The 27894-nt window shown below is 41.6% G+C and overlaps 1 protein-coding gene across 3 annotated transcripts in view; it reads left to right on the top strand.

Moving 5' to 3' along the window:
* Window positions 1-3504: 3504 nt before the first annotated feature.
* The window catches only part of BTRC (beta-transducin repeat containing E3 ubiquitin protein ligase), a gene marked incomplete at its 5' end in the record, with an annotated part of 165790 nt that continues 141400 nt past the window's right edge, over window positions 3505-27894 (top strand). The window contains one exon of one of the 3 annotated variants that reach the window (XM_080912542.1): window positions 3505-3595. In XM_080912542.1, coding sequence (XP_080768668.1) covers window positions 3548-3595 — 48 coding nt within the window. The remainder of the gene's footprint in view (window positions 3596-27894) is intronic. The other 2 variants (XM_080912544.1, XM_080912545.1) reach the window with 2 other exon arrangements.

The following is a 27894-nucleotide window of genomic DNA, read 5'->3' as shown; positions in this document are numbered from 1 at the left end:
GCTCAGGGTTAGGGAGTGTCCAACTTTTGGGGGGTTGTTGGCAGACAAATAGGCAGGGTTACAGATGCAGAATATAACAAGGTGGTCCTAACAAGGGCTGTTAACAAACTGTCCTGGAACTCAATTTGTAGATCAGGCTGGCCTAGAACTCACAAGGGATCTACCTGCCTCTGTCTCCTGAGTGCTGGGATTAAAGGTGCTTGGATATAAGAACCTTGAAACTCAGATAGGGTTGAAAGGTGGTCATAACCATTTTGAAACAAAGATATGGTTATCGTTTTCTGGAACAGGCAATAAAGAATAATTTGTAGTTAAAATTACAGGTGGAACATAGCCCAACTCTGGAGAAACACATTCATAAACAGGGATAGACCTAATTTGTCTTTAGTGTGAAATGGTTTTGAAACCTAAAATGGGGACAGATTGGTTCATCAAAATGTTCTTATTTTGGATTTATCAATTTAACATGAAAGGTTATTATTATTATTATTATTATTATTATTGGTTTTTGAGAAAATGCCATGTAGTTCAGGCTGATCCCAAATTGCCAATCCTGGGTTTTTTAGGATTAAAAGTTGCATCTCCAAACCTAACTGTAAGTAGCCAGTTTTAACAAAGACTAGTTTTTCTGTGTGTGTGTGTGTGTGTGTGTGTGTGAGACTGTGTGTGAGTGTGTATGTGTGAGTGTGTATGTGTGTGTGTGAGACTGTGTGTGAGTGTGTATGTGTGAGTGTGTATGTGTGTGTGTGTGTGAGACTGTGTGTGAGTGTGTGTGTGTGTATGTGTGTGTGTGTGTGTGAGAGAGAGAGAGACTGTGTGTGAGTGTGTATGTGTGAGTGTGTATGTGTGTGTATGTGTGTGTGTGAGAGAGACTGTGTGTGAGTGTGTATGTGTGTGTGTGTGTGTGTGTGAGACTGTGTGTGAGTGTGTATGTGTGAGTGTGTATGTGTGTGTGTGTGTGTGTGTGTGTGTGTGTGTGTATACAGCCCCTGACAGTTTCCTTTGAATTCATATGAACATGAGTGCATTAGCAAATAGAGCCTTTACATAAAGCCTCTAGGCTAGCAGGAGATAGTGGTGCATTCCTTTCATTCTAGTGCTCAGGAGGGGGAATTTCTGATTTTGAGACCGACTTGTTCTACAGAACAAGTTCCTGAGCTGTCCAGTTTGTGTTACCAACTCTTACCTTCTACACGAGTGGACAGAGAAGGCTGAAGACCCTCTGCCAGTCCTTCTTTGATATTTTGCTTTGTTTTATTTAAGATAGGATTTCTCTGTTTAGCCATGATTGTCTTGGAACTTGCTCTATCGACCAGGCTGGTTTTGAACTCAGAGATCTGCCTGCCTCCGCCTCTGGAGTGCTGGGATTAAAGTTGTGTATAACAATGTCTGCTTTACTAGGAATTATTAATGTAAAATTTCTAGTGATGGGCGTAAAGCGACAGTGGCAGCAGCTGGGATTGATTGATGTTACTACTTTTTAAAAGACAGGCTACATTTGTAGCCCAGGTTAGTCTGGGACTTAAATATGCAGATCAGGTTGGTGTTGAATTCTGCAGCACCATTCCGGGCTAATTGGTCTTCCTTTAACCTGTAGAGTAAGTATCTTTGCCTTCTGTCAAAACTAAGTTGGTCTAGTGAGATGGCTCAGTGGGCAAAGGCATTTGCCATCAAGCCTAATTATCTAAGTTTGATCCCTGGGATTTACACTGTGGAAGAAGAGCATTAACTTTTTTGTTTGAGACCCGGTTTCACTATGTAGCTTTGGCTATCCTGGAACTTCCTATGTAGACCTTATCAACCTCAAACTCACCAGCTGCCCTCTGATCTAAACAAGCCATGTGCACTTACATGTACATAAAATACATACAAAAGTCAAAAACCAAACCAAACCAAACCAAACCAAAAACAACCCAGAACCAACCAACCAACCAACCAACCAACCAGAAAGAACAGTAGGAACCTAACATAAATTGGTTGTTGTGTTATTCCTAAGTGCCATTTTCTCTTGCCTTATGTTCTTGCCTGTGATGTTTATAGAACATGGTGCTCATAATTAAAGATCTACTCCAGGAGAGACTGCACAGTAGTGGCTGTGGGTTATCATATGGGTGCTGGAAACTGAACCCAGGTTCACTGCAAGAGTAGCAAGTTCTCTTAACCACTGAGCCCATATACCCAGCTTTTTGTGTGGTTGCTGGAGACTTGAACTCAAGTCCTTGTCCTTTTATGGGAAAGAAGCACTTAAAAAAAAAAAAGATTTATTTATTTTATTCGTGTGAGTACACTGTAGCTGTCTTCAGACACACCAGAAAAGGGCATCGGATCTCATTACAGATGGTTGTGAGCCACTATGTGGTTGCTGGGACTTGAACTCAGGACCTATGGAAGAGCAGTCAGTGTTCTTAAACCACTAAGCCATCTCTCTAGCCCCCAATGGTAAGCACTTTTATCTACTGAGCCATCTCCCCAGCTCCACTCCATCTTGTCTCTCTCCTAGTCCCCCTCCTTTCTACCTCTCTATTCCCCTCCCTCCTCTTTCTCAGGACAGGGCTTCTAAGTGTAGCCTTTGTTGTCCTGGAACTCACTTTGTAGACCAGGCTAGCCTCAAACTCACTTGATTTACCTGTCCACCTTTGCCTCTCAAGTGTTGGGACTAAAGACATGTGACATCACACCCGGCCCATTTTGGGCTTTTATGGCTTTTTTTTTTTTTAGGTTTTCACTTGTTTGATGGTCATTGTATTTCATTGATTAACACAGGACTCAGGTTTCAGGGTTAGCAATGGTAGTCCATACTTTCTGACCGTTAAACTCGTTTCCTGGGGCAGGTTCTATCTGCCCCTGGCTAGCTCTGGGAGAGAAAAGGTTCTTTAGACATGAGAGGCAATAATAGCTTAGGAGGACTTTGGAATCTTGCATTGATGTTCAGGCTGCTGTTACATGCACACTTGGTTCAGAGTGTCTAGGTCTCAGTCGTTCCGCAGATGCCCGATGTATGAACTGTAGGAGGGTTCGGTTCTCTAAAATCACAATTAGGGAGGCCCAAGGACACTGGGTTCTCTGTTTTTCCAGTATTTGGAATACAGAGGAAGCACTAGTCGCCATCTTGCTATCAAATACCACTGGCGTCGTTTGGTAACCACGGTGACACTCTGGCTTTGCCTTCTTAAAGGCTGGAAACTACAATTCCCATCAGCCGACTTCCCCCTCCGGGCTCTCGAGTGCTCTACATTTGGCTTGCACACAGTCGCGACTCTACGCAGTGACCCGTGGGATTTGCTGTTCGCCGCATGTCCTCTCCTTTTGCCGCTCGAGCCTCCAGAACTACAAGTCCCGTGAGGCAGCGGAGCGCGCACGCGCAGAGCCGCGGTTCTCCTCGGAGGGGGTGGGGTGGGGGGGTAGGGGAGGTGGGCCCTGCCAGTGCCAGGAGGCAAAGAGAGGGCGGGGGAAGGAAGAGGAGGCGGGATCCGGGCGCTGCGTTGGCTGCGGCCTGGCACGAAAGGGGCGGCCCCGGCGGAGAGCAGACCCAGTAGCCCGGGCGATTATGGACCCGGCAGAGGCGGTGCTGCAGGAGAAAGCGCTCAAGTTTATGGTGAGGAGATGGTGCGGGCAGGGGACTAGTGGAGGCGGCAGCGTTGGTGCGTCGCTGAGCTTAGGCCTGGGTCACCCGCTCATCGCAGGAGGGGGCAGTGGGACTCGGGGCCAAGGCCGGTGGCCAGGCGGAGGGAGGGACTGGACCGGAGCTTGGGGGAGGGGGCAGGAGGGTGCAGAGGGGACCCTGGGGTGGGGGCAGCAGCTCCGCCATCTTGTGGAAGAGAGGCCAAGTGACAGCGGGAGCTCATTCGAGGTGGGGGCTCCTGGCGGCGCGCGGGGCCCCAGAGGGAAAGGGGCGTGGGGACAGTTACTGAAGAGCGGAGGAACCCGGGTGGAGAGACGCCTGTGGACGCTGGCAGGGGCCTTCCCGGTGTCAGGGTTACGGGTAAGGCCCGGGAGAGGAGGTGCATTCAGGAGTGGGGAATCAGGAGATAGGATAATGGCAAGACAGACACTGGGGGCAGGGGGAACTGGGCAGGGCTGGAAACTGATGGGTTTAACCGCGAAGGAGGCCCAGGCTGGGGAGGCAAGTAGTTTTGTAGAATGAGCTGGGAAAGATAGCCTTTGACTAAGGGCTAAGGTTGGAATCCCAGTTGGCCAAACTAATGTTGGCAAACTCTGCAAGAGGCCTCCTTTAAGAAGATAAGGACTCAGACCTAGGGCTATGGTGACAGTTCCTGGGAGAGAAAGAGTGTTGTGAGCTAGAATTACAAATATCAGAAAGGAGATACGTGCTCTGTTTTGAAGGATAGGGGCAAAATTATTTGTGGTCAGGACAGAATGATGAAAGAAATGTAGTTACAGGTGAATGGGGACGAGATTAATAACCAATAAGAGAAAGCAAAACAAAACTTGGGCCTTCAGTGGTGAGATAGTAAAATGTGGAGGAAGCCAGGTGCTGTATCACTTTCTGTGAGAGGAAAGGCCTTGGAGAAAGGTTAAGAGTTGTGAAGAAATTCTAGAAGAAGGATGTAGGGAATGGAGAAAGGGAGGTAAGTCAGGTTTGGTGTTGCCCAGGAGTTTTAGGTTGAGGTACAGAGTGAACATTGTGTTTTTAGGACATGTGTGAACCCCGTAGGCCCTATGTCTTTAATTTTGGTGGTTGTAGTTTGCTGTGCTTGTGTTTGGCAACCTTGACTGGTCTGATATTTGATGCTTTTAATCTGTCTGATGCTTTCTTGTATATCCTAGGTGTAAACGAGCTTCTAGTTACACCTAAAGAATCATGGGATGCATAGATTCTTTTTTAAAAGCTTAACAGGTGGCCTTAGGGATATTGTATTATTTTCACTCAAGTCTTAGTGGTTGTTTTTTTTTTTTTTGTGTGTGTGTGTTTTTTCCCCCAAAGTAATTGTAACCCATCATTCCTAGTAGCATTCTTTTGTTGAATAGTTTTTTGTCTTTGCCTAAAATGCCATTAAAAATTTGATAAACATAGATACAAACTTAGTTAAAATTAGGTTTAAAATTGCCCCATTCATATTTATAGAAGCCGGTCAAATTTAACTTTTTATTTTGGGGACTGGAGAGATTGCTCAATAGTTAAGACCATTGCTGCTCTCCTAGAGGATAAAGGCTTGATTCTCAGCACCCACATGGCTATTCACAGTGGTTTGTAACTCCAGTCTCAAGGATCCTCCACTCTCTTCGGACTTCCTGGGCACCAGGTATACAAGTGTGCACAGACATACATACAGACAAAACATCCATACACATAAAACAAACAAACAAATATATTAAAAAGATAAAATTTTAGGCAGGCTGTGGTGGTGCATGTCTTTAGTCCCAGCACTTAGGAGGCAGAGGCAAGGCTGATTTCTGAGTTCAAGGCCAGCCTGGTCTACAGTATGAGCTCCAGGACAGCAGAGCTATCTAGAGAACCCCTGTCCTTAAAAACCAAACAACAACAAAAAATTACTTTGTGTTAGTACCTTCAGAAACACAAGTTTGTTATTCACAAAATTCTATTGAGCCTAAAGACATTTCTTGAATTTCTGTCCCATGTTGACCTTCTAAAATATTAAGAGACCCCAGATCTGGACTTGTGACTTATACTAGTACTTAAGAAGCTTGATACAGGCTGGGCAAGGTGTCCCACATCTGGGCGGGTAGATGGATCTCAGTTTGAGGCCAGCCTGGTCTACATAGTGAGTTCTAGGACAGCCAAAGGCACTTAGTAAGAACCCGTCTCTAAAATACCAAAAAGAAGGAGGAGAAATAAGAAGAAGAGGAAGATGGCAAGCATGGGATCGACAAGGAGGAGACAGGAGTATTGCTAGTGTGAAAACCAGTTTGGGCTACACACAGAATTAGATCTCGTTTCAAAAGACCATAAACAAACAAACAAAACAAAACAAACAAGCTACGCCTAGCACTTGGGAGGCGAGTTGAGTCCCTGTTTACAAACAAGATTAGCAAAGAGACCTTGAAATCTTGGGGGAGGGGATGGAAATAATTTTACATTGCTTTTATCCCCTCAGCCAGTTTTGAGCTATAAGTCAGAAAAGTGCTCAGCTTTGACTCTGAATAGGAACCTGGCATTTAATCAGATTTATGGAATAATGAGACTTAGAGATCATAAAGAGACATTATGAGATCACCCTCTTTCGCTCCCTGTGAGCCTCAGCCTAGGAACATTCTGAACTCCTCAGCTCTGCTCTGCCAGTGAGTTAGGTGTTGACAGTGGCTGACTTGGAGATGGCTAAGTGCTAGTTTGCAGTTTTGAGGGTGCCACACATTATTGAATGTTGAGTCAGTCACAGGGAGAAGCTAAGTTTTCCTTTAAATTTGGCTGCTTTCTCTTGACCTTGTCTGCCATTGTGGCTGCTCTTTAAGAAAAGGCCACAACAGGAAGAGAGTGGCTAAGAAGGACACTTCAGTAAGAGGCAGAGACAGAGTTAAGATTGTCTTTTGGCTCAGTCACGCCCTTATTATGAATCTGAGTAAGTCTTGGCTTCCTCTCAGTACCATTTACTCCACTATACTATGTCTTTCTGTTCAGAGTCAAGTTTAAGATGGAGAAGGTATTTTATCTGAGTTTGCATCAAGCAATTGATGCACAGTACACGGTGGGAAGATTATCCTTGAGTCAAACTGAAAGTTTTTGGTGTTTCCCTTCAGTTGCTAATAACAAGCTTGAGAATTTTTTTTTTTTCCCTTGAGACATGGTTTCTCTATGTAGCCCTGGCTATCCTGGGACTCTCTATGTGGACCAGGCTGGCCTCTGTCGCCTGAGCTACAGTTTAAAGGACTTAATGTAAAATTTATTGAGAATGCCATCATGGAATGAGATGCTTCATGAGTTTAATTAACACCACCTGAACTACTACAAATTTTAGTAGACCACTCACACAGGGTCTTGCCTCTGATACTTGTGAAAAGTAGTATAAGCTGAATGTTTAACTTCTGAAAGCAGATTAGTGAGAAGAAAGCAATAGTTTGCATGAAACAGTCTGCACACTCTCATCCAGCGTTAGCAGGTCTGGAGGGACCATTTCTTAGTCCACAAAAGTAGGAACCTCAGGAAAGATACGGACTGGAAGCAGGCCTTAGTGGCAAAGTGAAATTGCTGAAGCTAGGCCACATGGATGTGAATGGGGGAATAATGTGATATACTAAGGAAGAAATGGTGTGTTTAGTTTAAGAAATAGGATAAATGTATTCTTTTCCAGCCAGTCCCAAGATCAAGCAGGAAAGATAAGTTTAAGAGTTTTAAAAAACATATTTTATGTATTTGTATGTTTTGTGTTGCATGTGTATCTATCTGCACACCAGAAAAGGTCATCTGATCCCATGAGGCTACAGTTACAGATGGCTGTGAGCCACCATGTGGGTGCAGGGAATTGAACTCAGGACCTCTGAAAGAGCACCCAGTGCTTTTAACTGCTGAGCTGTCTCCCCAGCCCCAAGATGTGCTTTTGTTTGTTTGTTTGTTGTTGTTGTTGTTTTGCTCTTTTTTTCAAGACAGGGTTTCTTTCTGTAGTCCTGGATGTTCTGGAACTCACTCTTAGACCAAGCTGGCCTTGAGTTTAGAGATCTGACTGCCTTTGCCTCCCAAGTGCTGGGATTAAAGTTGTGGGCTACCACCTCTTGACTAAGACACTTTTTTTTTTTTTAATAGCTAGTAAGTAAAATAGCATAAAAAGATGAACATTGCTAAACAGAATGACACATAACTGTATTCCTAACATGTAGGAGGCAGAAATGGGTATCCTGGGGTTGAGGCTTAGTATAGATAAGTCTCAAAGCCTGCTTTTTACTGTATGAACCTTTAAATATGGTGGCTTGTGCTCCAATGAGTGAGTATTCCAGGAGATAAGAGGTAGAAACTGCCCAGTTCTTTTGTGCTAGATTTAAAATTCAAGATAAGAAAAAAATAAGAATGTTTATAATGTCACTGTGGTTGAGTCCAGTTAAGATTAATCTAAAATCAGGGCTGGTGGGTTTGTGAAAAACTTCTACCTATCAATGTGAAGAGTTGCATTAATGAACAGGAAGGAAGGAATTCCTGGGGGCTGTCCTCTGCAATCTACTACCATAAACGCTATTTTAGTTGGGTGTCCAGGCTACATGTCTGAATGGGGTCAGCTAAGCTTGTGAGTAATCATACAGAATGCTTGGGTTCATATCTTTGTTTGATGTGAGATTCTCAAGAAACTAAGAGGATCTCCTTCATTAGTTGCTTCAGAGATAATGAGTGGAAATGGTACTGATTGAATTGATGGAATTTAGTAACTCTTCTTATTTTGTGTGTGTACCTGAGGTCAGCTTCAGCTGCATTTCCTCAAGAGCCATTCAGCTTGCTTTTTGAATTAAGATTCTCTGGAGCATGGGGCTCACTTAACCTAGTAGGTGAGGATGAGTGGCTTGTGGGTAGGTGGCACTGGGATGACAAGTATGAGCCAGCGTGCCCAATCCTTAAGCCTTACACAGCAGTCACCACTGAGCTGTCTTCCTGGCCTCAGCCTTCCTTTACTTACCTGAGAATCAGATGTTTAAAGTATATAAAGCCAAATTGTATCAAACAAAATCATTTTGTTAGTTATAGGTGCTTTCTGTCTAGCCCCAGTGGCCCTGAGCTCAGTGTAGCACAGGCTGGCCTTAAGCCCAGTGACCCTCCTTGCCCTCCTTGCCTCAGCTTCCTGAGGATTGGGTTATGTTGTGTGCCACCATGCCTGACAAATAAATCTCCAGCCATTTCTACAGTGGGTTTTCTTTAAATCAGTGAGATTGATTGCCAGCGGAGTGGCTTACATTTGACACGAGCTCTGTTTGTCACTTTCTTTGCATCCTTCTCCTATTGCTTGTTTACTGAGACAGGATCTCTCCATGTGTTATCCAAAGTGCTCTCAAGTTCTTAGACTCAAGTGATCTACCTGAGTGTCATCAATGAAGCTACAGGCACTTGGTACCACCCTTACCTTCCCATTTTAAATTAGATTCTTTCCTGGATTCTCTTATCTAAATATCAGGATATAAAATTATAACTGTCTTTGTAGCCCAGGATGACCTTGAACTAGTCTTATGCAGATTCCTGTGATGACCCTTTGCTGTTTAAATGATAATTCTTTGTGCTAATGTCCGAGGTTTGTGTGTATAAATGATAATTCTTTGTGCTAATGTCCGAGGTTTGTGTGTAATGGATGAATGAGTGGAAGTGAATTGCCAGGTTGCACTTGGTGGAGTTAATGTAGGTCTTGAGGAGGCTGAGGCAGTAGAATCCTCCATTTGAGGACAGTTTGGATTACAGAGTGAGTTCAAGGCTAGTGTAAGTAACATAGAGCGGTCTTGTCAGAATACAAACTGAAAGGGTGGGATGGACAGACGTTGTTAATGTGTGAGGAAGCTGGGCTTCCAGGCTCAGGCCTGAAGAGTGTGAAGAGAAAGAAGTGGATTATTAAATATAAAGTAAAGGGCTCTTCTGTAGGTCCTGAGTTCAAATCCCAGCAACTACATGGTGGCTCACAACTATCTGTAATGAGATCTGATGCCCTCTTCTGGTGTGTCTGAAGACAGCCTCAGTGAATTCATAAATAATAAATAAATAAATCTTTTTTAAAAAAAGATTTACCTTTTTTTTTCTTTTATGTAAGTACACTGTCAATGCCTTAAGACATACCAGAAGAGGACGGTGGATGAATTACAGATGGTTGTGAGCCACCATGTGGTTGCTGGGAATTGAACTCAGGACCTCTGGAAGAACAGTCAGTGCTCCTAACCACTGAGCCATCTCTCCAGCCCCAATAGATCTTTAAAAAAAAAAAAAAAACAAATATATGTATATATGTGTGTGTGTGTGTGTATAAAGTAAGAATGTTATTTTGAATAGTTAGGAATTTTTTATTGCCAAACTATTGAACTTTCAGAAGAGATCCATTTGTTATCTCTTATGTCTAAACCCAGGAGAAAGGGAGTAAGATAATATATATATTTTGGCTGAAGGGAGACAGGACATTACATAAAATCTTGATCATATATAGATAAAATCCTTTATCAGTAGTATTCTAACAAAAATATCTGTGCTTTGGGATATAGCTCAAGTTTGTTTAGCATGGTTCTGGGTTTGATACCCAACTCTATAAAACAAAAATAGCAGCAACAACAAATTGCTTGAAGTCTTTACATCAAGATATTTTACAGTCTTAACTATTTTCTAGGGACACTGTATTGTAGCACAGAAGTACTTCATATGAGGATCCGTTGAAGGTGAAATAGAAAATATTTATTGAAGTTTAATTAATTTAATTAATTAATTAAACATTTAATTAATAGTGTTGTCAATGAAAAGAAATGTAAAAATTGGAGATCAGTCCCTACCACCCAAACAAGACTCCTGCCCTTAACAGGGCAGATCTCGAATCCTGGAACAGTCAGTGGAGGTTGGAAGTCTTTGGGAAAGGTGACCTGTATTTTAATGGTGCTGACAGTTTTCCATACCTGTCATCCTACACTTAAGGGATCTCTGGGTAGAGGAGCCTGATACATATTCCTTTTAACTTCTCAAAGCCCAGTAGAGAACATCTTTACACGTGGCTCAGATAACAAAAGTAGAATAGGCAAATTGAATTAATGTTGAACTGAGACTATGGTTGATCTCTGAGGCACTATCATCTTAGTATATTATTTCACTTCATTCTCCCAATAATCCTGTGAGGCAGATTCAATACTATTATTTCTTTTCACATAAGAAAACTGATTTCAAAGAGATTAAATAACTTGCTCAAAGATACTCTGCTAACAAGGAATCTGAGGTTAAACCTAGGCAATCTTACTCAGAGACACTCACACAGTACTCTGTCCCCCCACTGTGTGTGTGTGTGTGTGTGTGTGTGTGTGTGTGTGTGTGTGTGTGTGTGTGTGTGTGTGTGTGTGTGTGTGTAAGTGCCCATTAGCATGTGTACAGAGGCCAGAGGAGGACTATTAGCATTCTTCATTGTCTTCCTATTAAGCAGGGTCTCTCAGAACCTAGAGCTTGCCATTGTTTATCCAGGCTGTCAGTCCAAGTGCAAACAATCCTCCCTCTGTCCTGCCCAGAACTGGGAGTCTGAGGCAGTTAAAGGCAGTTGTGTACTTTGTGGGTGCTGGGAACCAATCTCTTGTCTTCTATACACTCAATACTTTTTTTTGTTTTTATTTGCTGAGCCTTGACTTTTTTTCCTTTGAGTCAGAGTTTCTCTGTGTTACCAACTCTGACTGTCCTGGTGCTCTGTGACAGGCCAGCCTCTGCGTGCTGGGATCAGAGGCATGTACCACCCTGCCTGCCTTGAGCCTTGACTGTCATTACTTTAAAAAGCTCCATATTTATTTTGCTTTCTGACTCTGTGCTTCTGCCTTTGATATTTTTCAACAGTTTTCTGCTCCTCAGTAAGGAAAGCATACTTGATCCTGTCACGGACACGGCACACATGGAGCTGTCATAGGCCCTGTTGACACGCTTCTTTGTTTTAGACAATCTCATAAGGACTGTACAGCAAGAACCTCTTAAAGTCTGACTGAGCACAAACAACATACAGATTTTGGTGCTTTCATGACCTTCTTGGTAGAAAGGTAAACAATCCTATTGCCAAGGGTTCAAGACACCTAGTTTTGGGGGCTGCAGAGATGGTTGAGTGGTTAAGAGCACTGGTTGTTCTTCAGAGGACCTGGGTTCAGTTCCCAGCACCCATATGACAGTTCACATGCAGGCTAAACACCAATGTACATAAAATCAAAATAAAGAAGTTGCAGGAGTAGTTTTGTCAAAGGCCATTTTATCGGAAGCCTCTGATGGTATATCAAATACTGGAGTCTTCTGAGTGCTTCTTAGCACCTTCCCTAGAAGAGCATAGTACATGCTCTTAACCACTGAGAGGTCTCTTGTTTTCTTGTTAGGTGGAATAGTTACTGTCTAGACTACTGATCTAGACAGGTGTGTTGTCTGATCGTTTGAATTACCAATGAGAATCTGAGATGTTACAGTTGCCATATATCATTTATATTAGTGTGTGCTATAATTTGTTTTCCTTTGAAATAGGGTCTCATGTACCCCAGGATGGCTTTAGGCTTGCTGTTGGGGATGACCTTATATAGTTCTGATCCTACCCTCCACCCCCTGAATGATGGGGTCATAGGCATAAGCCACCACGCCCACTTTATGAAGTCCCGAGGATCAAAGTTAGGGTTTTGTTACCCTCAGCAAGCACTCAGCTGCAACCTCCACAGCTCTGGCTCTGGCTCTTTAGTAAAGTAGCATAAACCATGTTCAGTGTTCAGTGACAGGTATTAACTCCTGAGCATTGGGGAGATTATTTGATCCTGATGGGTTTAACTGGGTGACTGCTACATATTTTGGGATTAGAAGGAAGAAGCAGTGACTTCATAGAGAAAGCTCTTCCATAGTCACAGGAATGGCTAAAGAAGATGAGCTGGTCCAGTGTCAGCCAATCATTGTTTGTGTATAACTGCCAGATATCACTGACCAAAGACCACATGGTCAAGGTAACTAACGTGGAAGGGGAAATAATTTGTACAAAAATCTACTACATTTACAGTGTATTTTTTCTTTTTGATACTTTTTAATTAATTATTTTTTTTCTTTTTTCAGTTCTAGGGATTGAACCTAGGACCTCAAGCATTCTAGGCAAATGCTCTATCACTGAATTAGAACCTCAGCATTTTATTTTTTTATTTGAACTTATTATTATTATTATTTATTTTATATCCCTGTACAGTTTCTCCTCCCTTCTTCCCTCCCCTCTGCCCCCTTGCCCAATCCACTTCTCCATTACTCTTCAGAAAAAGGCCTCCACACAAACAAATGACATATCAAGTTGCAGTAAGACTAGGCTTGTCCCTTAAGGCTGATGAGGCAACATAGTGGGAGGAAAAGGGTCCCAAAAGCCAACAAAAGATTTGGACAGCTCCTGCTCCCATTTAGGAGTCCCACAAGACTATGATATATATGCAGAGGGCCTAGGTCAAACTCATAAAGGCTCCCTGGTTGTTGGTTTAATTTCTATGAATCCCTGTGAGCCCAGGTTAGTTGATTCTATGGGTTTTCTTGTATCTGTTACCCCTCTGGCTCCTACAATCCTTCCTCTCTTCCACAGAATTCTCTTGAATTCTGCCTAATGTTTGGCTGTGGGTCTCTATCTGTTAACCATCAGTTGAGATGGATGAAGCCTTTTTGATGACAATTGGAGTCCCAGGGTTTTAAAAGATACATTTATTTTGTGTCTATCTGCCTGAGTGTATGTGTGCACCACTTGTGTGCAGTTTTTGCAGAGACCAGAAGAGAGTGTAAGTTCCACTGGAACTGGAGATAAAGGTAGTTGTGAGCCACATAACATGGGTGTGGGAAACTGAATTTGAGTTCTCTGAAAGGGCAGTGAGGTTTTTGTTTGTTTGTTTGTTTTAAAAAGCCATGTTTCCAGCCCCCTGGTATTTTTATTTAGTTTAAAATTTTTACTTTTCTTTCCCTCTGCTTGTCTAGCTGTCTCCAGTGTTGGAACTCAAACCTAGGGGGACACACATACATTAGACAAGCGTTCTAACACAAGAGCTATATTGCAAGCTCTGATGTTTCTCTGTGTAGCTTTGGCTGTTCTGGAACTTGCTCTGTAAACCAGGCTGGTCTTGAACTCAGAGTGCTGGGACTAAAGGTGTACTCCACCACTCCTGGCTATATTCAGATTTTCTCTTTTTCCTTTCCTTTCCTTTCCTTTCCTTTCTTTTCCTTTTCCTTTCCTTTCCTTTTCCTTTTCCTTACTGTTCCTTTCCCTCCCTCCCTCCCTCCTTCCCTCCCTCCCTCCCTCCCTCCCTCCCTTTCCCCCCTTTTCTTTCTTTTTTTCTCTTCTTCTGCTTTTGTTGTTGTTGAGACAGGGTTTCTCTGTATAGCCACCCTGCCTGTCCTGGAACTTGAATTGTAGACCAAGTGATCTGGAATTAACAAGAGATCCATCTGCTTCTGTCTTGTGAGTGCACCACCACACCTGGCTGTATTTAGATTTTGAGACCCTCCTTCCTCCTCCTTCCCTTAGATTTGGCAGTAAGTGTCTTTACCCACTAGTGATCTTGATGGACTTTTTTTTTTTTTTTTTTAAAGAGGTCTTGTGTAACTTAGGCTAGCCTCAAACTCAATTTATGGTTGAGATTGTTCTTGAAGTCTTGGTCCTTCTGTGTCCCCTACAAGAGTGCTGCGATTGTAGCCATGTGGCTGTTGCTCTTCTTCCTTTCCCCATCTGTTGTGTATGTATGTGTCTGTGTTTGTCTATGTGTGCTCAGAGGATCAAGGATCACATTCAAACCCAGGAACTTGTATATACTAGACAAGTGCTCTACCACCAAGCTAGTCTTTTTCTTGCACACTCTCTTGTTAAAAAAAATTATAAATGTAGCAGAATATCATTAGGAATCATTTCATATCTTTCCACCTCTGTGTGTGTGTGTGTGTGTGTATATATATATATATATATATATATATATATATATATATATATATATATATATATGTTATGGCTGTGAGCTCAGTGTTTTTGTAGGACTCCTAGTAGTGGGAGCAGGGATATTTCTGACTCTTGCCTGCTCTGGGGACTCTTCCCCTTGTTGGGAAAGAAAGGAAGGCTTTTACTTTGTCTTACTATATTTGCATTTTGCCTTATTGGACTGTTGACTCTCGGAGGCCTGCTCTTTGCTGAAGAGGAGACAGAGAGGATATGGATCTGGGGTAGAGGGGAAGGGTGGGTAGCTGGGAGGAGTTGGTCAGGATTTATTGTGTGAGAGAATCTATTTTTAATAAAAATTAAAAAAAATTTTTGAGACCATACACGCTTCCTTTTTCTGTCAAGAGTCTTGCCTTTCTGTTTTATTTTTTTGGTTTTTCAAGACAGGGTTTCTCTGTGTAGCCCTTGATCTCACTCTGTAGACCAGGCCTGCCTCAAACTCACAGAGATCCACTCGCCTCTGCCTCCTGAGTGCTGGGATTAGAGGTGTGTGCCACCACTGCCCAGCTTGTTCTTAGATTTTTTATTTGAGGGGTCAATAAAAATGTAAAGAGATTTTGTACTGCTTGCAGAACTCACAGGGCCAGTCTACACACTAGTGTGTAAGAACGGAGGATGGCAAGCTCGGATGTGCAGCCGCACACTCATGAGTGATGGCTTAGGCCCAGGTGCCCAGCACAGCAAAAAACAACTGCCATTAGCGCCACCATTTTAAAAAGAAAGTATTTTAATGCCCCTTCCCCTAAATATGAAGGCTATAACTACAGAATAAAGGAAAGTGTAAACATTTTAAAATTTGGTGGTATAATGTGCACACTGAAGCATGCAAAGATGTGCAATTCTTTTACTCTTTTTAAAAAAGATTTATTTGCCTTATATATTCGAGTACACTGTAGCTGTCTTCAGACACACCAGAAGAAGGCATCAGATCCCATTACAGACGGTTGTAAACTAAAATGTGGTTGCTGGGAATTGAACTCAGTACCTTTGGAAGAGCAGTTAGTGCTCCTAACCACTGAGATATCTCTCCAGCACCCCTCCCTCTTTTTTTTTTTTTTTTTTTTTTTTAATGATTTGGCTTTTTGTTTTTCTAGACATGGTTTCTCTGTATAGCCCTGGCTATCCTGTAACTCATTCTGTGGACCAGGTTAGCCTCAGTCTCAGAGATCTGCCTGTCTCTGTTTCTAGAGTGCTGAGATTAATAATTAATAAGGTGTGGGTCATCGCCACTGTGCCTTATTTCTTCTCTAAAATTTCATTTAGGTGTATGGGTTTTTTGCCTGAACATATGTCTGTGTACCATGTGTGTGCCTGGTACCCAGGGAGGCCATAAAAAAGGTGTTAGGTGTTCTGGAATTAGAGTTACAGGCAGTTGTAATGCACCATGTGGGTGCTTGAAGTTGAATCCACGTCCTCTGGAAGAGTAACCATTGAGCTTTCTCTTCAATCCCAAGGTGTCTACTTAATACTATGACTGTGATATACTGTGTGGTAAGGAGGAACTATGGTAGCAGATGGATTGAAGGTTGCTAATCAGTTGACATTTTTGGTTGTTGTTTTGTTTTTGAGACAGGGTTTCTCTGTGTAGCCCTTGTGTTCTGGAACTCACTCTGTGGACCAGGCTGGCTTCAAATTCACAGATCCACTTGGCTCTGCCTCCTGAGTACTGAGATTAAAGTTGTGCACCATCTCTGCCTGGACTAAAATCAGTTGACTTTTTGGTAGGGAGTTTGTCCTAGACTTAGAGTTCATTCATTCACAAGGGTCCCTGGATTTCTATGAGAAAACCCCAGTGGGTAAGAAGCACTTGATATACAGGCCTGATGACCTGAATTCATTCCTGGAGTCCTTGTTTAAAGCCTGGATGCAGTGGCCCCATCTGTAATCCCAGCTCAGTGGTCAGATAGGAGTACTGAGCTTGGCAGAAATGAAAGATCCTGCCCCAACAAGATGGAAGGAGAAAACTGCCTTCTGACTCCTACATGTGTACCAGGTCACAAGTGCCCACACAAATATGTGCACACAGAGACACTAATAAAGAGAAATATATGAGGGAGGCAGAAGAGGTTAGGATGGCGCCTTGTGAACATTCTACCTGCTCTTGTTGACTTAGAGGATGAGGGAGAGAGCCCCGAGCCAGACAATGTGAGATTTAGATACGGGTAAGTGAAGGCCTCCAGGATGGAATTGGATTCAGCTCCAGGAATACCTTCATTCCAGACTAGTCAGAACCATTTCATCTGTCTACATATGGAAGTAAGCTACTGCCAAGCATGCAGTATTTATTATATCAGCTACAGAAAATGAATATGGTTTTTCCAATAGAGACACTTACTTTAATTGGTATGCATATTTGTGCTCATGCATGTACACCTATGCATGCATGTGCTGTTGTCCAGGGTGAACTGGAACTCACCATCTTCTACCTAACTCTTAAGTAGTTGGAATTACAGGTGTGGACCTCTATACCTGGCTTCCATTAATATTTTGAGTGTCAGAATAACCAAGTTTCAGATATATGTTGCGTCTTCCTGCAACATGGAGAACAAGTTGTTTCCTTATCATCAAATGCCGTAAATCACATTTTCTACATACAAAAACACTGTAACTCCAAACATCAAAATTTGATGGGCTGGGAAGATAGGACAGTGGATCCAAGGCTAGCCATAACGAACCTGACTTCGGGTCTCCAGAACCCATATGAAAACCAGATGCAGTAAGAAGCATGAGTGTGTGTAATCCCAGGATGCCTGTACAAGGAGATGAGGTAGAGACAGAATTACTAGAGGTTCACAGGTCAGCTACTCTGGTGTTCCAGCAGGAAATGACAAAAGAGACCCTGTCTTGTACAAGGAGAGCAAGGCCTGACATCCAGAATTGTGCTGTGAACACCACATGAGCTATGCTTCTCACATATACATACATACAGAGAGACGTGTGTACACATACACGCAAAGCCATGTGTAGAGATATATATCATGCACACACATTTAAAACATTGGGAATGAACACGATGCAATACAGATACAGATTTGACCCTCAGACCTCAGTCAAACATAGTCCATTCCAGCAATGGGCTTTATAACAAAAGGCTCCAGCCCAACCTGGTATGAAGTTATACCTTTTGTTTTGTTTTTCAAGCCAGGTTTGCTTTGTGTAGCCCTACCTGTCTTGGAATCTCAACACTCAGACCTGCCTCAAACTCAGAGATCCACCTGCCCCTGCCACTTTAATCCCAAGTGCTGGAACTAAAGGCATGTGCCACCATATCCTGCTTATTGTATTATTCTTTTAATCCAGCCCTCAGGAAGCTGAAGCAGGAGGATTGCAAGTTTTAGGTCAGAGGTCAGCTTGGGCTATATAATAGGTTTAAGACCATTCTAAGGTACAGAAGAAACCCTGTGCCCATCCTCTAAATAAAGATTAATTCTACACAATGAGTGAATTGTCCTGACTCTGGTCTATTTAAATCTGGAATTGATTCCATAGATTTTCTTTGATGTTCATGACTGTGGTACTTTTGAGGGTAATAGGCTAAGCTGGGTATGATGGCTTACACTTGTAATCCTAGCACAAAAATGCTCAGGTGGGGGCTGGAAAGATGGTCCAATGGTTAATAGCACTGACAGCTCTTCCAGAGGTCCTGAGTTCAAGTCCCAGCAACCACATGGTGGCTCACAACCATCTGTAATGGGATCTTGTGTGTCTGAAGATAGTGTACTCATATACATAAAATAAACAAATCTTAAAAAATTAACTTTATAAAAATGCTTCAGGCAGGTGAATTGTTGCAAATTTAAGTTCAGTGTATATCATAATCAATGATGTGTATATCATAATCAATTCTAGTCCAGCCTAGGCTAAAGAGTGAGGTCTTTACACACATGCCCTTACACAGTGGATGGATACATTCAGCAGTTGGAGGAGGATGTCAGTTACTCTCCTTTATTACTTTGATTCTTTTGAAATAGAATCTTTCTGAATCTGAATCTCACATTTTGCCTTTGATTGGCAGCTAGCAAGCCCCAGTAGTCCTGTCTATAAAACCTGCACAGTAGTAGACCATTTCCAAGTTTTCTAGGTTGTTCAGCATGTGTTCTAACTACTGAACTATCTCTTTAGCCTAAGAGCCAGGTGTAGTGGTATATGCCTGTAATCCCAGCGCTTGACTACCTGTAATCCCAGCATTTGGCAGGAGAACTAAGAGTTAAAGGCTAGCCTTGGCTACATAGTGATTCCAGTGTGCAAGCCTGCGCTACATGAGATCATATTCAAAGCACAACCTAAACCAAAACCAACAACATTTCCTTCCAAAGACAACAAACAGAACAAGGAAAAACTTGGCTTCAATTGAATGATCAGTTTCAAACATTACTCCTAATGTTACAGAAGAACAGTAGCTTACTGTTCCTGCCCATTGGTGTGTTTTCTACTAGAAGATAGAGAGCCTTATCTGTTATGCTGGCCGAGTAGCCCACTCCTAATCTCATGCTAATGTCTACATTTGCCCTGAAGATGAGGAAACAGTTCCTGGTCCCCTAAAGTACCTATCATTATGACCACATCTGTCATACCCCAGTCTCCTCCTGAGGTCTCACTGATTCCCCACCAGCAGCTACAGCATTCTGTAGGCCTCCACCCTCACAAGTTTCACTCTTGCCCAAAGTTGAGATTTGTTTTTCTATTTATTTGTCTCTGTTGTTTTTGAGGTAGAGGCTCAATATAGCTCAAGCTAGCCTTGAACTTGCTTTGTAGCCAAACTAGCTATGCAGCTGAGGATGACATTGAGCTCCTGATCCTCCCTGCCTTTCTCTCTTTCAGATACTTAGATTATAGGCATGCACCATCACACTGGGTTTAGAACACTGTTCAGTTTTGTAACTCATGAAATGGTTATATATATATTGAGACAAGATCTCTCTCTGTAGCCCTGGCCTTCTTGGAACTTGTTACGTAGACCAGGCTAGCCTTGAATTCAGAGATTCCCCTGGCTCTGCCTTTGGACAAAGGTAGAAAGTAAGGTGTGCCCTACTGTGCCCTGAGACTTTCTGCAGTTTTGTTCTTGTTATTTGAGAAGTCGTCTTGTTGGCCTTGAGGGTTACTGTCTTCCTCTCTAGCCTCCCAGATGGTAGAATTACAGCTTGTGTCACCCCATCTAGCTTGCCAATGTCTTTAAAGAATTTGTTATTGTATGTTCATGATTTTTCAAGGATGTGTAAGGTAAACTTGAGACTAATATGTGATGTTTTAGTATAAGTATCCTCAATATATAGATTTCAGTATTCTTAAAATGTTCTCAGCTGTGGCACTGAGATTGAGAGTCCTGTTTAGCTTTTGGTAGTGTTTTTTGTTCTTAGTTTAGTATTTATGGCTCTATATGTATTTTATTTTAAGACAGTTTCCATAGTAGTCAGGTGGGCCTGAAGTCACAGCAGTCCTCCTGCCTCATTGTTGAGTGTTGGATAGGCCTGTGTCGCCATGCTCATTTCACGGTGGTAATCTTGAGCAAGGTGATGGCTGTCTACTGATCTCCTCTTCTTGGCCTCACAGGGCAGTGGCATGATCTTGAAAAAGTTGCTTGTTCAGGGAACTAATCCAGAAAGCCATGGTGGCCTCTCTCCTGAGTAATGTGCTTCTTTGAAACTCCTCCCAGCCAGAGGCTTCTATGGTAGGAAGCAAAACTAACTGATTGGTAATTAAATGTTTAGTGTTTACTCTAGCTGGTTATTAGATTGAGGTTAAGCTTGTTTAATGAGTGAATATGGAAGAATTGTGCTTTTTATAGTTGAGTGTGTGCTTCGGTATGTCACTCCCATTTTATGAAGCTGGAACATAATTTCCTTTTATAATGATTGTGGAGTTTTAAGTTACTGAATCTGTTTTGATGGTGTTCCTTATGCCAGTCCTTTCTTTGCTACCGTGTTTCAGGAAATAGTCTCCTCATTATAACTTGTTTCCATGGGAGAATATAAACCACTTTGAAGCAGTTTCCAGTAATATATTGCTGCAGAAATAGATTGTCAGGTGGTGTTATTCAGGCTTAGTTTTTGTGTAATTTAGAAAAGGTGATTTAAGTAGAACATTTGGTGTATCTTTTTTCAAATTGCAGTTAATTATAATGACAGTTAATTATGAGCTTCTTTTTACTCTTTAAGAATGTTGTCCAACTGTAACAAATTTGGCAGGATTTGAGTTAAAAACAGACAATTTAAAAGTCAAATGAATAAATTGAAAAGAATCTTGCCTCTTCAAATTTAGCCTCTAACAGCATTTTTCTTTCTTTTTAATTTATTTTTTAAATCTTCAGCCATATCTAGGCATCCATACTGCACAGGGTGGGGCAGTGCACACTTTTAGTCCTAGTGGATAGGAAATATGAATTTGATCTCCAGTCTCACTGTTCAGGAGACAGTCCTCTATGTAGGAAGTTCCAGGCTATCCAGAGCTACAAAGTAAGATCCTGTCTCAAGAACAAAAACAGCAGGCATGGCGGTTGGGCAAGGAGGGGGAGGAACAAACTGCAGGGAATGATTTCAACTTTTATTGGAATTTCAGAGTAGAAACTTAGAGATGTTTGTAGATCACCTTTGACTTTGTGGTATTTTAAATGTGATATTCCCCCCCCACACACACAACTCCCCACCAGATCTCATCAACAGACTGTCTAATCTTTGTTACACTTATACATGGTCATCTAAAAAGTATATTTTGTTTGTTTTGGAAAGAGAAGAGTCTCACCATATAGCCATGGTTAGCATGAAAATTACTAACTAGACTAGCCTAGTTATTCTTTTGTCTCTTCTTGCCTGGCAGTTTTTTTTTTACCCATGTTTTCCAAATTCTAGGATTAAAAGTACACACTACCATACCTGGCCTAAAAAGAATTAAGATTTTTTTTTTTTTTTTTTTTTTTTGAGATAGGGTCTCACTATGTAGTTCTGACTGTCCTGGAAAGCTGGCTTTGAACTCACAGAAATCCTCCTGCCTTTGCCTCACCAGTTCTTAATCGCATCTTTCTTTTTTCCCTCCAAGAAACACTTTCTCTGTGTAGTCCTGCAACTCACTCCGAGACCCGACTGACTTCCTTTACAGAGATCTGCACCCTCCCTAGTGCTGAAATTAAAGGTGTGTCAGCACCGCCTGACTCTTAAATGCATTTTAGCAGTGCTCATGGAGAAAAATATTCACAATTTTGTGACAACATTCATATTTTAAAAGTATTAGAAATAATAGAAATGAGGCAGTATTGGGACTAGACCCCAGAGCTGTGCTTGTCAGGTGTGTGCTCCAGCACTAGCTTTATCTCTAGCCCTCAAACCTGCTCTCCTGCAGTGCATCATTAAATTGTAGGTTCAACACATAAGAATTCTGCCAAGTCAACTGACGCATGGATCCAGATATATTATAGATTATGCGATGGAAGCCTGAATAAGATGCTCGAGTGTTTTTTTCTCAGAGAAGCTTCTTTAAATGGTTCTGTTAAGTGTAGGAATGTTCTGATGATTATCTTTTTAATTAAAATGAGAAATCTTTGTTTAAAGTGGCATTCGTTTTTTTACTGCCTGTTACAGTCTCTGTAACAATCATTTCTTAAGTCTGAACGTTTTATTTCCAGGAATCCATTTATATAAAACTATGTTTAGACTTAATTAAGGAACGATTCTTACAAAGCTTGTAAATAGCCAGGAAAAAAGAGACCGAAAATCAAACTGACATTCACATTTAACAAAATGACTGTTACAAGGTATGTAATAAGCCATTAAAATACAATAAAGCCCTTTTTATAAGAGTTCATATTTTTGATCCTTGTTTTCAAAGGTATTTAAGGCAAATATCAAAGCTCTCCACACTGGAGTGGACCAGTGGTAACTTCTTTGGCTTGTAACTGGCAGTGGAGGAGCCCTACCTGTCTTGTTCATGCTTTCTTTGAAATACCTGAGACTAGGCTAGTTTAGACTACAATGTAAGTTTTACATTGTGCTGAAGTGAAAACAAGACCTGTTTTCTCAGGTTCATCTTTCTAGACCTAAGAATGGAATAAGTTGCTTAACTGCTTTGAGTCTGATTGCCTTATCTGGAAAGTGCTGTTACTATCTCCTGCTTCTGTGTCAAAGAGCGCTTAAGAGGATAAAGGAAAATTTTAAGTATGAGAGTATTTTGGAAATTATAATGGACTGTAATTATTTAAAGGGACTAGTATAACAGCATTTCTTTCCTGTAACCCCTTTCTGTATCTTATTTGGCTTTCATGGCAACAAAAGAAAGCATTTATTGGGGCTTACTTACAATTTTAGAAGTTCAGTCCATTGTGATCTGTAGGCTTCGAGTTTTCAAAACCTACTTTAATTATAATTATACTTCTTTAATGATTCATCCTCTCTTCTAGCTCACCGTCTACCAGAGGTAGTGGAAAGCAAAGGTTAATAGGAAACAGGTTGTGGACCTGTTCAGAATTAATTCTTTAGGGTGATTCACTTTTGTTGCCAGCAATCCTCTATCAAACACAACATGAATCAGCAGCAGCAGTGGTCCAGTCCACTCGGCAGGCAAACACCAAACGTCAATCAGTAGCAGTGGCTTGATCCAGAAGAAACCTAGAGACTCTTCTAATCAGCATGAGTCCAAGGAAGCAGCAAGAAGCAGCTGGAATACAAGAAGTTCTTAGGTGCATTTCTCTCCACGAAGTCAAGACAAGCGAAGATCAGTGAAAGAAAGCAAGACAAATCATTGCAAGAATATTGTTGGTGACGCCCAACAAAGACCAGCAAAAGTTGCAAGGCAAACCGATGCAAGAGCACTGTCCGCTGTCTGTGGTTAGGTTATATTTATACTCTTTCCAAACGTCACATATCCTCTCAAGCATCTGCTCCAGCAAAACATCACATGCCCTTTCACCAGGCAGCTTCCAAAAAAAAAAAAAATGCTCTGTGTTCTCAGCAAAGCATTCTCTTATAAGTCAGGTCCCAGAAAAATATCACATGACACAACTGAGTCTCCAGTGGAGACAGAAATTCCTATTTCAGTCATCATGGCAGGAAACAGAGCAGTGCACAAGCAGACATCACTTTGGAGAAATAGCCACAATTTGGGTCTTCAGGCAGCGAGGAGATAGAAAGTCTCTTGGAATGGGCTTTGAGAAACCCTGAAGCCCAGCCTGAGAACACACTTCCTTCAACAAGCCATTGGGGACCGTTCTCAAATCACCACACAGGGTCTCTATATAGCCCTGGCTGTCCTGGTATTCAATATATAGTCCAGGCTGGCCACAAAACTCAGTGACTGTCTGCTGGGATTAAAGGCATGTACCATTAAGCCCTGCACATGGTACATGTATTTCTTAAGAATATTTTCCTTATCAGGTATAGTCGTTCATATCTTTTAATCCCAGCATTTGGGATACAGAGGCAGGTGGATCTCTGAGTAAAAGATCCTGTTTGGAAAAAAAAAAAAAAAAACTCCCTTATAATCAAAATATATTCTATCCAGGAAATTTATATTGATAAGTTAATCATTTAATGTAGTTTCTATTCAGAATTCCCAATTGTCTCAGTAATGTCCTCTCCAATCCCAATCCAAGTCCTGGTGCTGAGGATCTGACTCGGGTCTTTCTATGTACTAAGCTTATCTTCTAATTTTGAGCTGCATCTTTTCTTAAATATTTAGGAAATAGGGCTAGGGATGTGACTCATTGGTAGAGTTCTTGGCTAGCTAGTGTGCAGGAAGCTCCAGGCCTAGTCTCCAGAGCTGTACAAATTGGGCGTGGTGGCACATTCCTGTAATCTCATCACTGTGGATGTAGAGCCACGAAGATTGGAAGTTCAAGGTTCTTGATCTGAGGATCAAGTTCAGTTTAAAGCTACATGTTTTCTGGGATAGATGACAACCTGTCTGAAAAAATTCTGACACTAAATAAAAAACAAACATAGTGAATTGTGTACTGTGTAATGTCTCTTTAGTTTTTGTCTATTTACGGTAGTCCTTCTGGCTTAATTATGAAATTAACATTTTTTGGAACTTGCCTCTTTCTGTATCCTAGTCTGACCTGAAGCTGGCAGTTCTCCTTGCTGTCTTAGTTTTTCGAGTGCCAGTCAAACAAGTATAGACCATCAATCACCCTTGGCTTCTGAAATTCCAGCTTTTCTTGTAGAGTCTGGAGATAGTTTGACAGAACGCCGCATATCTGGATTCTCTGGTTCTTCATGGTTGGTTTTATTTAAAAGTTGTTAGCAGGAGTGTGTATTGTAGCTTCTTTGTGTGCTATACCAGAAGCTACATGATGTCATTTTCATTTTGTTGATAATGTCAGGTGACCTTCTGTTGCGGTAAATATTAAATAATGATAGGCGGCTACCAGTTTCTGTGCTTCTCTCACCTGGGCTGCTTCTCTGCCATGTGGTCGCCCTCTCCCAAGCTGTCTCTGCTAGCCTGGAACTTTGCTCACATTCCCCACAGCTAGGTAAAATCATGACTCAATAATCAATAAGGTATTAATCAGATTTTTATGTCAAGTTCTCAATCCACAATACATTCACATAATAAGCTTACAATCAGTTGACAAAGATATAAACTGCCCACCTAGATAAGACAAATTGACCAATAGAAATCCTTAAAGATATTCATATCTACCTATCGCCAATTAAGACCACCTGGATTTAGATCCTCCTTCTTCTGCTCCATCTTGATTCCTTGCTTCTCTTCTTTCCTTCCTAGACTTTCCCCCACCTATCCTTTTTTCTCGTCCATTGATAGATCGAACCCACCTTGCTGTATAATGACATCATTCTACAACTTTTCTGATCAGGGCATTGCTTATCTCACCTTTTCATTGTAAGATATCACCACAGAACAACATTACAGCTCCTCTTTAAAGACTTTTAAGAAAGGTTTATTTTGGGGGATGGAGAGATGGTTCAGCAGTTAAGACAACATGCAGCTCTTGTAGAGAACCTGAGTTGAGTTCCTAGCACCTGTATCTGGTGACTCACAAATGCTGTAACTCCAGCTCCATGAGGGTCCAAGACCTTTGACTTCAGGCATCTGTACTTGTACTTAATCCCAGATAGACATTTATACATAATTAAAAATAAATCTTATATGCATTTGTGTGTGTGTGTATGTGTGTGTGTGTGTGTGTGTGTGTGTGTGTGTGTGTGTATAAGAGTGTATGCCACCTGTTTGAGATGCTTGTGGAGGTCAGAAGAATTAGAGGCACTTGTGAACAGTTGGATGTGGGTGCTGGGAACCAAACTCAGATCCTCTAGAAGAACAAAAGTACTTTGAACTATTGAGCTATCTTTCCTGCTCTAACTTAAAGATCTTAATTGGCTTTCATTTCTGTTCTATAAAAGGAGAATGAGTGTTCAGATGAGCTGAGCAAGGGTGGCTGGTTTTTATAGGCAGAAAAGGCTGAGGAAGCAGAAACAATATAGAAATGGTTATTGCTTCACATTTACTCTCCTTATAGGGTTAATACAGGGGACTTTCATCTCTTGCTGGCTCAGGTAAACTGAACTTGGTACAATGATATGATGTAGTACTGGTCTACCCAAATAATAGTGGTCTCCTCTACTTGACAGTATATCTGTAACACATTGAACTTGGAGATGGTATGAATATCTTGTTTTCCAAGATTGTTACATTCAGTGGTCTTAGCATCATTGATGGTTCTTTTGTCATTAACCACTTTATTTTTAGGGAGTTCTAAGTCTTTTTTTTTTTTTTTTTAATCCTTTACTTTTGAAGTGGTGGATTTCTATTTTAGGAAGACATTGTATGGACTTTATATATATATATATATATTTGTTATTTTTTTTTTTTTTAAACTCAGACCAACTAAGATTAAATTTAAATGGTATTTTTCTTAATTTAAAAAATGTATGTGTGTTTTGCTTGCATATATGTCTTTGTTGTACAGTGAGTGCCTTAAGAGGCTAGAAGAGGGCAACTGGAGTTACAGTTGTGGTCTGTCAAGTGGGTGATGGGAATTGAACTCGTGTCTTCTGGAAAAGCAGCTAGTGCTTTTAACTACTGAGCCATTCCTGTAGCTCACATTTATTATTATGTTTGGGCTGCTGTGTAAGGAGCCACAGTACATGTATATGAGTTAGAGCACAGTCTGTGAAGTTAGTTCCCTTTTCATCTTATGGTGGGCTCCAGAGAGGGAACTCGGGCTGTTAGGCTTTGCTTAGCAAGTGCTTTTACCTTCAGAGGTATCAGCAATCTGAGGATTACATTTTTGCATCATGGTTGATGTTACATGTTTGATTTGTAAAAGTAACTGTTATTCCCCTGTTGCCTCTGTCTGCAAACCTAGGCCGAGTTCTGCAAGCTTCTAGCCTCTGTCCAATCTTACCTATGCCTAGAATATTTTCAGTTTCTGAGATTTGCTGCTGAATCAGCTCACCCTTTCTAGGTTTTTTCTGAACTCTAAGCTGGCTGGTTCAACTCACCTGATCTGGCTCAAACTCCTCTCCCAGACAACTTAATCTGGATTTTTCTCTGTGTGAAATTGTTCTGCTTGGGTCAGACTCTAGCAATCTTTTCTAATCTCCTGGCTCTCAAGCTCGTTCTGTCTTTACCTGTGTCGAGCTTGTTCTCTTTTCTATCTGTCTCTGTAAAATTCTCCTGGGAAAACTGCCTCCTTCACCCTCTCTTGCTGCTCTCCTCTTCCTCTCAACTCTACTGTTCTCCATGAACTGTACTGAATTCCTTCTCTGTACTCTTCAGTACTGTCTCTCCCTAAGTGGCTTCCTTTCCTCTCTCTTCTCATGAGAGTTGGGCACATCCTGTTCAGTCAAATCTATCTCCAACCTGTCACTTTTTCTGCCACTCAATTAGATATCACTGTCAAGCATGGGTGCTGCTTCTACAAACTAACTTTAGCCAGAGGGTGTGTGTAAGGACTGAGCCACATCCTAACTAAAAACAGGTTCAAATATACTGTAGCCCACTCTGTAGCTCAGGTTAGGATTAACTCAGACTGTTCTTTTTCATCAGCTAGGATTATAAGCATAAATCATTATGCTCAGTAAGTGTTTGATAATTGTTTATTATTACACATTTATTAGAGAGGGGGGAAGAGTCACTATATAGACCTGGCTGCTCTGGAATATGTAGGGGACCTTCCTGCCTCTGCCTCTGCCTCCTTAGTTCTGGGATTGTTGGTATGAACCATAACTCCCAATAAGTTTTTAAAATTACATTTGTGTGTATGTATGTACATGTGTGCATAATGTGCCATTGCTTTCTCTGCCATTCGGAACCCTGAGATCAAACTCAGGTGGTCAGGGTTGGTGGCAAGCACCTTTACCTGTGAGCC

Source organism: Micromys minutus, assembly GCF_963924665.1.
Source record: "Micromys minutus genome assembly, chromosome: 2".
NCBI lineage: Eukaryota > Metazoa > Chordata > Mammalia > Rodentia > Muridae > Micromys > Micromys minutus.
This window is presented reverse-complemented; position numbering and strand designations above follow the sequence as displayed.